Below are 17943 nucleotides of genomic sequence, written 5' to 3' on the forward strand. Positions count from 1 at the left end.
GCCCAAATGCCTTCAGACAAGCGTCTGTCACTCTAGGTGGGTTGGAGGGTACTCCAGATTTGCAACAGGCTCTTAGAATCTCAAGATCTCTTGTCATCTCGAGTTACTCTGTTGCTTTAGGTGGTTCCCTTTTCCTTTTCTCTCTCTGTCTCTCTCTCTCTTTCTTTTTTTTTTTTTTTGGTCAATCCTAGTCCCTGTGGAACTGGTAAGGATTTGTTTTTAAAACAGACAATTTCATAATTTTAAGTTATCAACAAATAGATCTTCTTCTTTAGTTACGAGGGCTCTTCCTAGATGACATGCCTGTATACATAGATCAGTCTTCTCCATCCAGACCTTTCACTGATAGGACTTTATCAGAATTATTTCAGATGCTGGTATTCAAGATCCTGGGATTATTGTGTCACTTGGTAAATGCATTGACTATGAGTCAGAAAACCATCAAACATTGGAACCAGCCTGACTGGGCAGTGGCGCAGTGGATGGAGCGTCGGACTGGGATGTGGAGGACCCAGGTTCAAGACCCTGAGGTCGCCAGCTTAAGCGCGGGCTCATCTGGTTTGAGCAAAGCTCACCAGCTTGGACCCAAGGTTGCTGGCTCGAGCAAGGGGTTACTCAGTCTGCTGAAGGCCCCAAGGTCAAGGCATGTATGAGAAAGCAATCAATGAACAACTAAAGTGTCACAACGAAAAACTGATGATTGATGCTTCTCATCTCTCTCCATTCCTGTCTGTCTGTCCCTATCTATCCCTCTCTCTGACTCTCTCTCTGTCTCTGTAAAAAATTAATATATATATATATATATATGTAAATAAAAAGGAAAAAAATTGTTTTTAGAAAAACAAAAACAAAAACATTGGAACCAAAGAATCTAATGTGTCTACATGGACGTTATCCATTTAACAGCTGCCAATTACTGAGTTTCCACCATGTTCCAGGCATTGTCTATGTACTGTTTAATGTTTACAGCACCCTACCAAGTCATATCACTCTTTCCCCATTTTATAGAAGAAGACACTGAGGAGTAATCTGTCCAAAGTCACACGGATGGTAGGGGGCAGAGCAGGGATTTGAACCCAATCTGTCAGCTCCTCTGTGTGTGCACACTCTCCCTCCATGCACTGCTCTTTGTCTCTGTTATTATTGAAAATACTTAGTAGTTATGACCTATTAATACCTCTTACTAGGAGTAAAATAACAATAGGAAGAAGAAGTTATTTTTACACAAAAATCGCTAGATGGTGTACATGGGATACCACGATGAATAAGGTCCAGACGGGGACCCTGATGCTGTGGGTCAGGGAGACAGAAGAACAGAGGGGTGAGTGCCATCCTGAGGGTGAGCATAGGGACACCTCCTCCAGGAGACACTTCCCAGAGGCAGCATCTGAGCTGAGATTGAAGCACAAGAGGTAAAACAGTAGTAATAGCTCTCACATACACAGCGCTAACCCTGCAGCAGCTACGCCCACGAGTGCTTTATATACGAGGTGGAGTCCTCACAACAGCCTTTTGAGGAGGTGCTCTTATCCCTGTCTTACACGTGAGGAACTGGAACAAGGAGTAGTTAGGCAGCTTGGCCAAACTCGCACAGTTGTACTTGATAGAAGTTGTATAGGAATCTGGCAGTCTGGCTCCAGAGCCCTTGCTCTCACCAGTGTCTCAAGTACGAGGCTGGGGAGAGGTGCACGTGTGCTAAGCGCAAGAGGCACAAGAGAACAGGGTCGGGTGGAGTGTCCCAGAGACACAGGCGAGAAGTGTGTCAGCCTGATCCTCTTCTGCTTGGCCCCTCTGATGACAACCTGCTTGTGTTTGCATGTCTATAATTAGTGATCCCAGATGTGGGGACAGACATGGCACAGAGTTAAGATTTTCCCAAAGAATTTTCCCATGTCCCAAGTGTGATTCCTATGCAAAGCAAATTATACATAATCCCTTTCAGATTACTAGATTTATATCTCATGTTTAGATTGAGACAAGACACTCCAAATTAGCCTGACCAGGTGGTGACACAGTGGATAGAGTCTTGGACTGGGATGCGGAGGACCCAGGTTCGAAACCCTGAGGTCACCAGCTTGAGTGTGGGCTCACCAGCTTGGACCCAAGGTTGCTGGCTCGAGCAAGGGGTTACTCGGTCTGCTGTAGCCCCACGGTCAAGGCACATATGAGAAAGCAATAAATGAACAACTAAGGTGCCACAACGAAGAATTGATGCTTCTCATCTCTCTCCCTTCCTGTCTGTCTATCCCTGTCTGTTCCTCTCTCTGTCTCTGTCACACACACACACAAAAAAGACACTCCAAATTAGTGCAACATCCTAATCTCCACCAAATACCTCTTCCACCTCGACCCTACCCTCATCCTCCATAACAAAGAGCTTTCTGTCCTGTCTTTAACATTTCCAAAAATGCCTCGTCCTATTCTTTTGGTATCCTTGATTTCCAAGCCGGTTTTCTGAACCTGAGGGAAGAGACTCCTTCCTCCTAACTGCCCTTTGCTCTGCTTCCCTCTGCCTCTCTCTGGGGCCGCTCCTTTCCCGCTGGTGAGCTGTCATCGGGCCCCTGCTCCCGCCCGGCTGCTTCCGGAAGGGAGAGGGCATTCTCCTAAGTTTGTACGTATAAAGAGATGTGTATTAACAATGTGTATATATGCATAGAAAAAATCCAGAATATGTGCCAAAATAAAAGTGTGTGTTTATAGATGATTAAAATGTATTGCTGGTGTTTTGTGATTTGCATATCTATATTTCTTAACTTTTCTATGTAACTGTGTTATAAGAGTTCAAATTTTACAGAGAAGAAAGTCTGTTCTCAGGAAGCATCCTGCCAGAGGCCGGCGTCTCAGCTTTCCCCTCTGGCTGGTTAGGCAGTGAGCCATCTGTGATCGGAGGGAGTTTAAGGCCTCCTTTCCCTGGGTGTTTAAACTTTTACCACAGACAGCCTTTGCAGTAGGGTCACTTACAGGTTGGATCACTGAGAAATTCCTCTTATGTTCTCCCTAGATCAAACTTGGATCCCTTCAACCAGTACACTGAAGACCAGATTTGGGATGCCCTAGAAAGGACACACATGAAAGAATGTGTAAGTAAAGGACCGAGGGCGAGCTTGGCTGGGATTTCAAGGGTGGAGACGCAGTCACTCCCCAGCCTGCTCCGGTTGGCTGAGTCCAACCCGATCTGTCCCTCCCCCTCCAGAGTGTCTGTGGAGGAGCACTTTAGAGCAGGGCTTCCCAGGCATTTCAGAACGGGCATAAAAGTTGATATTTCCTGGCCCTGGCCAGTTGGCTCAGTGGTAGAGCGTCAGCCTGGCGTGCAGGAGTCCCGGGTTCGATTCCTGGCCAGGGCACACAGGAAAAGTGCCCATCTGCTTCTCCACCCCTCCCCCTCTCCTTCCTCTCTGTCTCTCTCTTCCCCTCCTGCAGCCAAGGCTCCATTGGAGCAAAGTTGGCCCGGGCGCTGAGGATGGTTCTGTGGCCTCTGCCTCAGGCACTAGAATGGCTCTGATTGCAACAGAGCGACATCCCAGATGGGCAGAGCATCGCCCCCTGGTGGGCATGCCGGGTGGATCCCAGTTGGGCGTATGCGGGAGTCTGTCTGACTGCCTCCCTGTTTCCATCTTCAGAAAAAAAATACAAAAAAAAAATTGATATTTCCTGACCCCTGCCTCTTTCCCCACCCCCACTCCCCATGATCATATTGCCTTTTTTACTGTCCATTGATTGAAGAGACATAAATGACTGTCCACTCAGAATTCAGTAATACTTTTAAATTAATTTCTATTTTATTGATCATTACAGTATAACATGCTTTTGTGGTATCTATATATGTGAGAAGGATATGTCATTTATTGAGTCTGCAGAAAGCATGCAGTATGCAAATGGGTTTACAGATCTCTTAAGGTAGCTGAGCAGGCCCCCTCCAAAGGGCACTCTCACCTGGAGGAAGGCCTCCCGGGCCTCTGCTTACGGCAGACTCAGCATCCCCTGCCCTCACTCAGACTCAGCATCCCCTGCCCTCACTCAGACTCAGGATCCCCTGCCCTCACTCAGACTCAGGATCCCCTGCCCTCACTCAGACTCAGCATCCCCTGCCCTCACTCAGACTCAGCATCCCCTGCCCTCACTCAGACTCAGGATCCCCTGCCCTCACTCAGACTCAGCATCCCCTGCCCTCACTCAGACTCAGGATCCCCTGCCCTCACTCAGACTCAGCATCCCCTGCCCTCACTCAGACTCAGGATCCCCTGCCCTCACTCAGACTCAGCATCCCCTGCCCTCACTCAGACTCAGCATCCCCTGCCCTCACTCAGACTCAGGATCCCCTGCCCTCACTCAGACTCAGGATCCCCTGCCCTCACTCAGACTCAGGATCCCCTGCCCTCACTCAGACTCAGGATCCCCTGCCCTAACTCAACTAGATCAGCTCTGCTTTTCATCTCTTTTAGATTGAACTTCCTCAAATAATTTTATCTGAAGAATAGGTTTCATAGCTTATGGAAAGAAAAGTTTAACATCCATGGGCCTACAACTTTAGACTTCAAAAAGACAGCAATTTTATTACCCCATCTCCTATTGCATGACCATATTTTCAGGGCCATCTGCCAGGATTTGGGGGCATGAAAATACTGGAATTTCTTGGACATGTTGAGAGAATGAGACTAACAGAATAGTATATTAGAAATAGGGACTCCCCTAGAAAATGTGGGTCCTGGTACATGTGATCATCTTTCTTAGTGAGCCAGCTTCTCAGCTAGTAATTTCTTCTGTTTCAGAGTAATGTCCCTTGGCCACTGGAGTTTTGATAGAATTTAGGGTTTGTTTTATTTTTCCAAACTTTATGTTTTTACCCATCTAATGTCTACTTCCTTTCTCCCTAGATTGCTCAGCTACCTTTGAAACTTGAATCTGAAGTGCTGGAGAATGGGGAGAACTTCTCAGTGGGGGAGCGGCAGCTCTTGTGCATAGCGAGAGCCTTGCTCCGGCACTGCAGGGTAGGCCGTCTGGCGGGTGCTGGGGAGGGGCAGGGACAGAGAAGGACAGGGTGGTGGCAGAGCAGCCTCCTTGCGGCACGAGGTCCAAAGCCGTCCTGGCTCTGAGCCCAGATGTGTTTCTGAATTAACCTTGATATAGGTGATTTTTTGGTTTGTTTGTTTGTAATTTATTTTTATTTTTAACTTCTTTGAGCCTTCAGTTTCCAAGGGTGACTCTTGTTTTTAGCCAGTGATTAGTGTTAGCACTGGAAACCATAGACTTAGAATCTGATATCAAAACTGCAGTAATCTGAAGGTCATCAGACCCAGTCCCCTCATTTCAGAAACTGGAAGAGGGAGGTCTGGAAAGATTACTGTGTGTGTTCAGTCAGAGCAAGTAGGGTGAGTATTTTACAAGTATCTTTTGCTTATGGAAATGAAGCAAACATACAGTTTTTGGTTTTTTGTTTGGTTTTGTTTTTGTGACAGATACAGAGAGGGACAGATAGGGACAGACAGGAAGGGAGAGAGGTGAGAAGCACCAATTTTTTTTTAATCTATTTTTTTTTTACTTTATTTTATTTTATTTATTCATTTTAGAGAGGAGAGAGAAAGGGAGAGAGAGAGACAGAGAGAGAGACAGAGAGGGAGAGAGAGAGACAGAGAGAGAAGGTGGGGAGGAGCTGGAAGCATCAACTCCCATATGTGCCTTGACCAGGCAAGCCCAGGGTTTCGAACTGGCAACCTCAGCATTTCCAGGTTGATGCTTTATCCACTGCGCCACCATAGGTCAGGCTGAAGCACCAATTTTTTGTTGCAGTACCTTAGTTGTTCATTGATTGCTTTCTCATATATGCCTTGACCGGGGGGCTACAGCAGACCAAGTGACCCCTTGCTCAAGCCAGCGACCTTGGGCTCAAGCTGGTGACCTCAGGGTTTCGAACCTGAGTCCTCCATGTCCCAATCTGACACTCTATCCACTGCTCCATGGCCTGGTCAGGCGCAAACATATATTTTAATGTTACATCAATTCTAAGCAAAACAGTGTTTTTACATATGTGTGTACCTACTTAGGAAAAACAATATATAATATAAAATTTAAATGCTAAAATACATTTTAGTAAAACGTAAATTAACCAGAATGCTTAAGGAATTGGTTGGATCCTCTTTCTCCTCTCTTCCCCGGCAGATTCTGATTCTAGATGAAGCCACAGCTGCCATGGACACGGAGACAGACTTACTGATCCAAGAGACTGTTCGAGAAGCGTTTGCTGACTGCACTATGCTGACAATTGCCCATCGCCTGCATACGGTCCTGGGCTCCGATAGGATTATGGTGCTGGCCCAGGGACAGGTACCGAATCCCTAAGGGACCTGGGCTTGGCATGTGGCCTTGTTTGGGAGGAGTGGGCAGATAGGCATCTGAGTGTGGTTCTCAGTATTCAGGAAAGCAGCCGTAGCAGCTCTCGTCCGGTTGCTGGCGGGGCGGGGGTGGGAGAGCAGCCCCCTCTCAACAAGGAACTGGATTAGAGGCACTCTTGGGTTCTCGTTTTGCTTTACTTCCTGTCCTCTTGTTACTTAAAAACAGCAGCAATCTGACTTATGTCAGAGAGCATGTTTAGTTAGTACATTAATTCACATACACAAGAATTGCCCAGCCCTAGCTGAGAAACTCAGTTGTTTGGAACATTGTCCCAGTACATCAAGGTTGCAAGTTTAGTCCCTTGTTAGGGCACATACAAGAACCAACCAATGAGCCTGACCAGGCGGTGGCACACTGGATAGAGCGTCGGACTGGGTTATGGAGGACCCAGGTTCGAGATCCCGAGGTCACCAGCTTGAGCACAGGCTTATCTGGTTTGAGCAAGGCTCACCAACTTGAACCCAAGGTTGCTGGCTCGAGCAAGGAGTCATTTGGTCTGCTGTAGCCCCCCCCCCCCAAGGCACATACGAGAAAGCAATCAACGAACAACTAAGGTGCCGCAACAATGAATTAATGCTTCTCATCTCTCTCCCTTCCTGTCTGTCCCTCTCTCTGACTTTCTCTGTCACTAAATAAATAAATAAATAAAATTTTAAAAATCAATAAATACAATCTTTAAAAAAAAACAGTGAGTGTATAAGTGGAACAACAAATCAATGTTTCTTTCTCTTCCTCTCTCTCCCTGAAATCAATAAGTTTTTAAAAAAAGAATTGCCCAGTGTCTATAAGACCAGCCACCATGTGTTGTTTGCTTTTTGCAGTTGTGTAGTGGTGCCAGACTTTGTGTCCTGCTGTTCCAAGCTTTCCCACATCTGGCCCAGCCTTGCTTTCTTGCTTTCCCAATCTTTCCTCACAGGTGCTGTTAGCTATAGGCAATCTTGCATCCCCTAAGCTTTTTTACCTCTGTGTACTCATATACTTCCATCTATCTGAAATGCCCTTTTCTCTTTTTTAAAAGAATTTTTTTAATTAAAAAAATTTTTAATTTTTATTTAAGTGAGAGGAGGGGAGATAGGCCTACTCCCACATGCACCTCAACCGGGATCCACCCCACAACTCCTATCTGGGGCTGATGCTCTGTCCATCTGGGGCCCATACTTGCAACTAAACTATTTTTAGCACCTGAGTCAGAGGCTCCATGGAGCAATTCTGAGTGCCCAGGGCCAACACACTGGAATCAATCAAGCCATGGCTGTGGGAGGGGAAGAGAGAGAAGGAGGGGGAGGGACGGAAAAAAGGGGGAAGGGTGGAGAAGCAGATGGTTGCTTCTCCCATATGCCCTGACCAGAATCGAACCTGGGACTTCCACACACCAGGTCAATGCTCTATTACTGAGCAAATCGGCCAGGGCCAAATACCCTTTTCTCTTGTTCCCTTTCTTATATCTACCAGTTTACAACCTGCCCAGCCCTCATCCAGTGTACCTGTCCCGCCGTGATACATTCTCTGCTCTAGCACCCAACGTTGTATTTATGCACCAGTCCTAAGGAAGGACACTTGGTCCTCGGGCCATTCTAGAAGGCACGACAGCCTTTCCCAGAAGCACCCCAGGCGACTCCCCTTACATCTCCTTGGCCAAGGTTGTGTCCCATGCCTTTGCCCTGCAGCAAGAGAGGCTAGGAAAGTGTGTGGCACTGTCAGCCACCATCATGGGAGGCACGTTCTGCCAGCGTGTCATTCCCTTTTCTGCTGCAGTGTGATTGCATGACTGCATACAAGTCTGTCATGAGAATGGATAATTGACTGAATCTGTCCCTTTTTCACTTCTCTCTTATTCTTCCTCTGCCAAGTAGGTGTCCTGAGCTGTTCCTTTTCTATCTGTAGGTTTAGATCAGCTTGCATAACAAGATGACATTTGCCTCCCTCCTGTGCCTTAACTTGAGCTGCAGTGGTTTCCCCTGCAGCTTGTAATGTCTTGTCGACTGATTGCTTCATACCTAAGGCTGAAAGAATTAGATGAAAGAGATCTAGAGGTCTTTCTCCCCAACCTTTTCCTTTTGCTCTGGTTGGTTTAAATGAAGAGGGACATTTGGGCATGGCAGGGATAGTTGAATTGTCACCTCGGGGCTTTTGTCCCCCCACCCCCACCCCTGCCGAGCAGTGGATCCTCCAGATCACCTCAAGTGCTCCCGAGTCACATTCTGATGCATCTCCTTGCTTTGCAGGTGGTGGAGTTCGACACCCCATCGGTCCTTCTGTCCAATGACAGCTCCCGGTTCTATGCCATGTTTGCTGCTACAGAGAACAAGATCGCTGTCAAGGGCTAACTCCTCCTGCTGCCGCTGCCGGAGTCTCTCTCCTTCGGAGCATTGCCATTCCCTGCCTGGGGCGGCCGCTCTTCCTGTCCTGCCGAGACCTTGCCTTTCCCGATTTTATCTTTCACGCAGCAGTTCAGGATTGGCTTGTGTGTTTTAGGGAGATTCATATTTTGATTATTGTATTTATTCCATATTCATGTAAACAAAATTTAGTTTTTGTTCTTAATTGCACTCTAAAAGGTTCAGGGAACCGTTACTATAAATGTATCAGAGGCCTATAATGAAGCTTTATACGTGTAGCTGTATCTATACATGATTCTGTATATAGCCTATATTTACAGTGGAAACGTAAGCAGTTTATTTTATATTAAAATAAGCACTGTGCTAATAACAGTGCAAATTCCTTTCTATCATTTTTGTACAGTTTGCTGTACTGGAGATCTGGTTTTGCTATTAGACAATAGGAAGGGTAGCATATTGTTCTTTGCTAGCTGGTAATGTTTCACGGTGCCAGGTTTTCTGGGTGTCACAAAAGGAAGACGTGTGGCAATAGTGGGGCCTCCTGGAGGCCCCTCTGCCTCCTCCCCACACCTTCTCTAGGACAGGGTGGCGTGGAGGGGGACTGCTGGAGGCTGTGCCGAGTGCCGTGAATTCTCAGGGCTCCTGTTTTCTGTCCTGGTGTCACTTCCCCGTTTCTGTCAGGAGAGTCGCGGGCAAAACCGCACACCCCCTCTCACTCACTCCATCAGGAATGAGAATCACAGAAACGTTTCTCGGTGAGAGGGAATTTCTCTCCTGCCTTCCTCTTTTTGCTGTTGTTTTTGAACAAGAATCAAGTCTATTCACGAGTGTCCCACTGCTCAGGTTCCTAATGCTGGCCACTGCACAGAGCTCTCCAGCTCCCAGACCTGTTGGTTCCGAACCCTGGAGCCAACTGCTGCTTTTTCGGTGGTACTTTCTCGTTTGCCTGGCCCCGCGCCTCCACAGTCGTGACAGGGTTCAGGATTTCGTGGGTCTGTTTTCTTTTCTCACTGCACTTGTCGCACAGTCTCTTTTCTCTCCAAAGTCTGCGACTTTAAGCAGCTCTTGCTAATCAGTGTCTCACACTGGTGTAGAAGTTTTTTGTACTGTAAAGAGACCTACCTCAGGTTGCTGATTGCTGTGTGGTTCGGTGTGTTTCTGCAAACCCCCTTTGTGCTGTGGGGCTGGTAGCTCAGGTGGGCGTGGTTGCTGCTGTCATCAATTGAATGGTCAGCGTTGCATGTCGTGGCCAACTAGACATTCTGTCGCCTTAGCATGTTTGCTGAACACCTTGTGGAAGCAAAAATCTGAAAAAGTGAATAAAATTATTTTGGATTTTGTAAAACTTTTGGTGTATAAAATAGTTCTCTGGGAAGGGGAGAAGATGTCTTTGAATGACTTTGGAATACCACCGCCTGGCTCTGGGTATCCAGTGATGGAGTCACATCTGAGAAGGGCCAGGAGCAGACAGCTGCTTGGTTGCCAGGGGCAAGGAACCCAATATACCTGACATCTGTGGTGGGTCCTTGTCCTTGAAGCCTGTATTCCTGGGCATGATCACCAAATAAAGCTGCTGTGCTGCCAGTAAGAGGCTTGGGCGTGGAAAGGGTGAATGCTTGTAGTGAGGTGGGTGGTTGTGGTGAAATGTATTTCAAATGAACGGTTTATTGAGGGATCTCAGCAATTCAAACAACATAATTGCCCTGTTGGCCAATTCATTTAGTTTAACTCATTGAGAATTAAGTACCCATTCAAAAGGGTAACCATTCTAGAGTTTCTCAAAATTGTGTATTGAATCCAGCCAAGAAAGCTTTTAAACGCCTGATCCAGCCGACCATCAGCAGAAATCCTACCCTAAACCCAGGCCTTTAGGTAAACGACTGTCTTGGAAACACGGGCTTGGCTCTAAAGTTAAAAATTTCCTTTCACATTTTAAGTGCTCGGGAACCACGTGTGGCCTGTGGCTACTGTTTGGACAGCGCAGATACGGAACATTCCCATCACAGCAGCGAGTTCTGTCGCACAGCACTGATAGTCGCACAGCACTGATAGGACAACCGCTTTGACTGATGTCCGGATCTCCCTTCCCGGAAGGGAAACAGTCAGCAGGAGTAGCCTGGAGGCCATTGTCCTGTTCAAGCTCTCTGTTGCATTGTGACACTAACTTTCCCTCCTGTCATTTCTGTTCTCTCATCTCTTGGGTCTCCTCTAACCTCTCTTAATCTGCTTTGCCCCTTCAAAGGCGGTGTTTTCCTGCCTCTGCCTACTCCCGTGTCTCTGTTTATGGGTTCTTTCACTGCCACTGTGGGCGTGGCCTCTCCTTGGCACCAGTCTCCAGTTGCCTGCTGAGTGCCTCCTCTGGGCTTCCACGTGCCTCAGACAGCCTCTCAGAAATCAGTGCTCCTTGTTTCAGTTAGTTGTACCACTGTCCTTAGTCTTTCAGGCTAGAAGCCTTGAATCATTTTAACTCTCCTGCCCTTTCCCACTAAATTCAATCATTTCCAGGTCTCACTCATCAGCATGACCACCCCCTTCTCCCTCTGTTCATATTGTAATTATAGCCTCATAACTAGTCCCCTGCCTTGGTATCCCTCTCTGAACCATTGTATTTACGACTGACTGTATGCAAACCCAAAATGCAGGTTGGTGAAATACTTTAGAGCCCAAGTGCCCATCAGTAGATGAGTAGATAAAAAAGCTGCGGTACCTTTACACAGTGGAATATTACTTGACTATAAAAAAGAAGGAAATCTTACCTTTTGCAACAGCGTGGATGGACCTGGAGATTATGCTAAGTGAAAGACAAGTATGGTATGATCTTCCTTATATATGGAATCTAATAAAGATAAACCGAAGGACAAAATAGAAACAGACATTGGTATGTGAAACATACAGCTGTCAGAGGAGAGGGGGTTTGGAGGACTGGATGATAGAAGGTAAAGGGATTAAGCAAAAAATTATACACATACAGCACACAGAGACAGTAGTGTGGTGATAGCCAGAGGAAAAGGGGGTTGGAGGGTAGGTGGAGGTGGAGACGAAAAGATACTCTGGGCAGTGGGTGCACAATGCGCTATGCAGATGTTTTGTTGAGTTGTACACAACACACGTGTGGTTTTGTGAACCAATATCACCCCAATAAATTCAATTAGATACATACATACATACATACATACGCAAGCAAGCAACGGTACACTAGACTAATGGCTTAAAAAACATCCCCAGGGGATAGACAGCTGCTCACGGAGGCCCATTCCTTCGCCGGAGGCCCATTCCTTCGCCCGGCAGTCGGCAGGCGGGGTGCCCACTACTTGTCTCCAACCCTCCTTTTCTACTCGGCATATCTAAAAGCAGGCCAACATTTTCACACTTTTAAATGTGTGAAAATTTAAATTTTCCCCTTTAGTCATCTTGTCAAACAAAGCCATGTTTTTCTTTTTAAATTCAGTTCAAATCTATCTCCTCCACAAAGCTTTCTCTTCAAATTTCTCTGGGGTTCCTACAGATCTTGGCTTACACATCTGTATAAGATTTATTGGCTTTTACTTTGCATACTGTTGGTTATTTTCTTATATTTCCACCCATAAATTTAAACTTTTTAAAAAATTGATTTTAGAGGAATGGAGGGAAGAGAGGGAGACCGGAAAATTGATCTGTTCCTGTATGTACCCTGTATGCACCAGCAACCTCTGCACTTTGGGTCGATGCTATACCCAACCGAGCTATCCAGCCAGGGCAAGTGTAAACTTCTTGAAGGCAATAAATTGGGGTTTTTTTTAACTTAATTATTGATATTTTTAAAAAGGAAGGGAGAGCAAGACAGAAACATTAGTCTGTTCCTGGATGTGCCCTGAGCAGGGATGGAACCTGCGAGCTTTGTGTATCAGGACAGTGCTCTCCCCAACCTAGCTCTCCAGCCAGGCAGTCATCTTATCTTTGTATACCTTAGAATATCTGGCTTAAGTATTATGTTTTACATAGAGTAGGAGCTTTGTAAATATCACACTAGCCTGACTCTTGTATAGTGCCTGTACATGAATGCTCAAAGAATATCTGTTCATAGAAATCAGTGTTGCAGACTTTCATTTTGGCCGTGGAAAAAAGGAATTTGATCACGTCAAAGAGACAAAAAAGTGGCATCGAGGAAAGGAAACCTTTTTTTTTCTTTTTCTTTCTGAAGCTGGAAACAGGGAGAGACAGTCAGACAGACTCCCGCATGCGCCCGACCGGGATCCACCCGAAGGAAACCTTTGTGAAATGACTTCAGGAAACCAGAAAACAGAATGCCCAGTATTTGGGAAATGGCTTAGTGATGTAACAGCTCATTCCCTACCCTCCTTCTGATTGATATCATCTAGAAATAGGGTCTCACATTGAGAGTAAATGAGCCGAGGGGGCATACAAAGGCTCCACTCACTGAACCCTTCTCTTGCACTGACAGTTGCCTGCACTGTTGTACACCATATTTCTTTTAATAACTTTTCCTTGATTATAAAAATAATGCATGTGGAAAGGTGCAGTGAAGAAACCAAACACTGCCTGCACCCTGCTGTGGCAGAATATTTCCCAAATATGGCTGCAGTAGCATGTCCCCTCACACATGCTTTCCTACAGTGTGACCTCGACACCCTCCCATCAAGAAGGGAACAAGCTGGCCTCGGCCAGGTAGCTCAGTAGGTCAGAACGTCATCTTTTTTTGTGTGTGTGTGAGAGTGAAAGAGAGAGGAAGGGAGAAAGACGAGAAGCATCAATTCATACTTGCAGCACCTTAGTTGTTCATTGATTGCTTCTCATATGTGTCTTGACCAGGGGGCTCCAGCCGAGCCAGTGACCCCTGGTTCAAGTCAAAGACCTTGGGCTCAAGCCAGCGACCTTGAGCTTCAAGCCAGTGACCTTTGGGCTCAAATCAGTGACCATGGGATCATGTCGCTGATCCCACACTCAAGCCGGTGAGCTTGTGCTCAAGCTGGTGAGCCCACACTCAAGCTGGATGAGCCCACACTCAAGTAAGTGACCCGAGGTTTTGAACCTGTGACCTGAGCATCCAAGATCAATGACAGTGTCATCTTTCTTATTTTTTATTTTATTTTATTTATTTATTCATTTTAGAGAGGAGAGGGGGGAGGAGCAGGAAGCATCAACTTCCATATGTGCCTTGACCAGGCAAGTGCAAGGTTTTGAACCCGCAACCTCAGCATTCCAGGTTGACGCTTTTTCCACTGTGCCACCACAGGTCAGGCTGAGAGTGTCATCTTGATATACAAAGTTTGTTCAGTCCCTGGTTAGAGCACATACAAGAATCAACCAGTAAAAATAATCAAAGATAAGTGGAGCAACAAATTAATGTTTCTCTCTCTTTCCTTTCCTCTCTCTCTAAAATCAAAATTAAAGGAAAAAAAAGATGTGGAGTCTGTTTCTCCACCCTGTTGAATCTGAGTGAGCTCTGTGGCTGCCTTGACCAATACGGTATGGTGACTCTCTGCCAGTTCTGCACAAAGCCCTTCTGTGGCCTAGCAGGTCACACATATGTCTCTCAGAAGCCAGCCACAGGTAAGCAGTGCAAATATACTGAGACCACCTTACTGTGAGATGTACAAGCCACACGGAGAGTTCCTGGAGGATGAGATATGGAGATAAGATGAGGCCAACGGTGTCATCAGACACGCGAGCCAAGAACCATTCTGGCGGTGGAACCTGCAGCCTCGGCCATCCCAGCTAAAGCCCCATAGATCAGAGATGAACCGCCAGCTGGGCCCTTCTCAAACTCCTGAGCAAAAGAAAATGTTTTTTAAAGCTACTATATTTTGGGGTAGTTATACAACACTACTGAGGCACCTATCACCCCCAAATAGCCAAAGTTATATTGCTGTATCCTCTCTAGCTTTTTCTAAAATTATAAAATTAATTATAAAATTTATACATGCTTTTTTTTGTGTTAGAAATCCCAATAGCACTCAAATGAGAAAATGTAGAGAGTAGAAGTGCAGCTTAATCACACCCTACAAAAGCGGTAACAACTGTGAACAATTTGATCTATATTTTTCCGACTTCCAAACATAACAGCATTATTCATTTAAAATATTCTTTAAAAACAAAATTGGTTTACCATATATACAATTTGTATGATCTCAACATATTATTAACATTTTCTCATGTCAATATTCGTCAAAAACATGATTTTTAACATGTTTCAAAGTTGTAACATTTTCTTGTAGAGATTCACTTATTTGTTTCTTTGAACAAATATTTATTAAGCATCTAGTATATAATATGCACTGTCCTAGGAACTGATAGTACCATAGTGACCATCAAATCTCATGGAATTTACATTGTGTTGAGACAACAGGCAGGAAGTAAGTGGTAAATCACATAGAACTCAAACCTAGACAGCCTAACTTCAGACTTCTAGTGGTTCTCTCTCATCTCATGACCTCAGCGTCAGTCGCTTTAGGAGTAAATGCATGTGCTAGACCAAATGGTCAAGAAGGTGTCTTCCAGATGCAATTCTATGACTAACGTGGATTGATAAATCTGCCCTGAGATCCCTGTATCTTGATAACCTCATTAAAAGCAGTTCCAGAGGCCCTGGCCGGTTGGCTCAGTGGTAGAGCGTCGGCCTGGCGTGCGGGGGACTCGGGTTCGATTCCCGGCCAGGGCACTTAGGAGAAGCGCCCATTTGCTTCTCCACCCCCACCCCCTCCTTCCTCTCTGTCTCTCTCTTCCCCTCCCGCAGCGAGGCTCCATTGGAGCAAGGATGGCCCGGGCGCTGGGGATGGCTCCTTGGCCTCTGCCCCAGGCGCTAGAGTGGCTCTGGTCTCGACAGAGCGATGCCCCAGAGGGGCAGAGCATCCCCTCCTGGTGGGCAGAGTGTCGCCCCTGGTGGGCAGAGCGTCGCCCCTGGTCGGCGTGCCGGGTGGATCCCGGTCGGGCGCATGCAGGAGTCTGTCTGACTGTCTCTCCCCGTTTCCAGCTTCAGAAAAAAAAAAAAATGCCAAGAAAAACAATAATTAAAAAAAAAAAAAAGCAGTTTCAGAACTATGCCCATTCCTTCTAGTTCCCATTAGGGAGATGATATGTATTTGGGTGTTAGTGGTGGTGGTGGTGGGGGGATACTTCTTTTCCTGGAATCTTCTCCCTCAGGCCTGGGCTCAGCATTCTTCCTGGGCTCAGGCGAGCTCCTCCCTGCCTTCTCGGGTGTACTCAGGAAGACTAAGCCAGGTGCTGCCCCAGTGAGAACTGTCAGAGTACCTGGTCTCCCTCAGCCACGGCACAGCCGTCTTCCGGAAGGGGAGCCCCATCACCCACCCAGAACGGGCTCAATGCCAACCAGACAGGACCGTGGACCCACAGTGATCGGGGCAAAGGTTCTCACCTTGTTCAGAACAGTTGTTCTGGAGAGTGAGGAACACTGGTCTGACCTACCTTTTGTGTCCTTGATGACGAACCTGGTGGGCTGTTGTCCTGGGGCCCGTTGTCCTGGGGCAGTCTGACCACTGGTGAGAGAAAATGTGTCAACAGGCCACCCCCTGGGTCTTTCCCTCCCTCACTCTCTCACCCCCATGGGCCTGGGAGAGGTCTTCCCTCCAAGCCTTCTAGGAACCTTGGCCACCACTTCTCCTTTAGGTCTCATTGATCCGAGAGAGCGTCTCTCCCAGCTTCCTGATACCTGGAATTCAGTCCCCTTCGGTTTTTATCCTATTCTCCCAAAACATTTTTTGAGCATCTGTTAAGTGCCAGGCACTATGCTGGACACTGAAGACCGAAAAACAGACACATGGAGCTTATAGCTGATCAAGAAGAGAGACTTAAATAATTTGCTCTCTGTGTCTGTCTCTTGTCTGCCTGCCTCTGCCTCTCTCTTCCTCTGTGACTCTGTCTCTGTTCCATGTGACCAGCCAGGACCTCTCATCACTGGGAGGCGCTGGTCCGGGTCTGCCCTGGGTCGTACACAGACACCCTTTCCTCCTGTCTGTGGTGGTCTCTACCATGGGTTATCCATTCTCATCTTGATTGTGGTAAAATCTAAAGGTTTAATTATAAGGATGTAGGCCCAGGGGCTGCTTCCGAAAAGGTCTCTGGGCCTTGGACCTCTCCCAGACCAACCATTGGAGTCCTTAGGCACCAGACTGCCCAGACTAACTCACCAAACTGTTTCACAGAGACATGGCCAAGCCTTGAAGAAATCAATGGAAAGGTTTTGCCTCCATGTACATTTCCTTTGGGAGCCCAGGAGTTGGTCCAGATTGGCCACATACCTTGTGATATCACCACTGGCATTCATGTTTAGATAAGCTGAACAATGGCTAAGAGAAGTGAAACCTTAGGGAGGTACATGCCATCCTCCCTTTTTTAGAAATGACAGTCCTCTGCCTGTCACCACCCCCCTAGTCCTGCCATGCTGTCCTCAGAAAGATCACTGCTCCTTTGGTTTCAATACTTTGTCCTTGGCTAGTACTGGAGTCACCCTCAGAAACAGGCAGATGAGGCAAGCTACTGGTACATCTTCCAGAAGGTCTCCGTTGACAACATTGTCTACTAGATACACAATAATCCCTTTCAGAATGTGCTATCATAAAAATTACCCACTTATCAATGAGGATTCTGAAGCACGTTGTTTCTCCCTTCCTATTTTGACTGACAGGAAGCTCGAACTCTGTAAATATTTATCTCAATTTATTTCCCTTATTCTTCCTAAGATGTTGGGTCTTTCCTTTTGACTGTCTTGAAGATATTTAGCATTTTAAATAAAAGCTGCCATAAATCTTGTTCAGATAAGAGGAATAGGTTGAATATACTCAACCTATAACATAACTTAGACATAGTCCTGGTTTGATGAATAATCCTGCTGCCCCAAAGTTCTTCAAAGTCAGCTCACTGGAACGCCATGCGCCTGTGCGTGCAGTGGGGCGGGCGCCGTCTGCCGCACTTCAGACACCGTGCCTGCTACTGAGCCCAGGTGCATGCTTCTTTGGGCCCAGCAATGGCATCCCTAATAATTAAAAGCAAGGAGTGTCTTCCGCTGCCCCACTCCCCTTCCTCAAAGCTGAAGTTGAAAGAAAGCAGCTCTCTGTGGGAACTTGACTAGAATACTCAGCAGAATTCTAGAGGTGAGTTCATTACAAAAAGTCAGATGTAACCTCATCATTTCCCCACCTACAAAGCCCGAAGATGTACAGAGTCAGCAGTTGCAGAGTGTTCATGGGGGACAATCGAA

At 46.6% G+C, this 17943-nt stretch overlaps 1 protein-coding gene across 2 annotated transcripts in view; it reads left to right on the forward strand.

The window, feature by feature from the left end:
• The window catches only part of ABCC5 (ATP binding cassette subfamily C member 5), a 92385-nt gene extending 82317 nt beyond the window's left edge, over positions 1-10068 (forward strand). For both annotated transcript variants that reach the window (XM_066347867.1, XM_066347870.1), the window contains exons 27-30: positions 3002-3080; positions 4875-4988; positions 6157-6321; positions 8616-10068. In XM_066347867.1, the coding sequence (XP_066203964.1) occupies positions 3002-3080; positions 4875-4988; positions 6157-6321; positions 8616-8717 (460 nt within the window). In that variant the 3' untranslated portion in view covers positions 8718-10068. The remainder of the gene's footprint in view (positions 1-3001; positions 3081-4874; positions 4989-6156; positions 6322-8615) is intronic.
• The last annotated feature ends 7875 nt before the right edge of the window (positions 10069-17943 follow it).

The sequence above is a fragment of the Saccopteryx leptura genome, chromosome 8 (genome assembly GCF_036850995.1).
Source record: "Saccopteryx leptura isolate mSacLep1 chromosome 8, mSacLep1_pri_phased_curated, whole genome shotgun sequence".
NCBI lineage: Eukaryota > Metazoa > Chordata > Mammalia > Chiroptera > Emballonuridae > Saccopteryx > Saccopteryx leptura.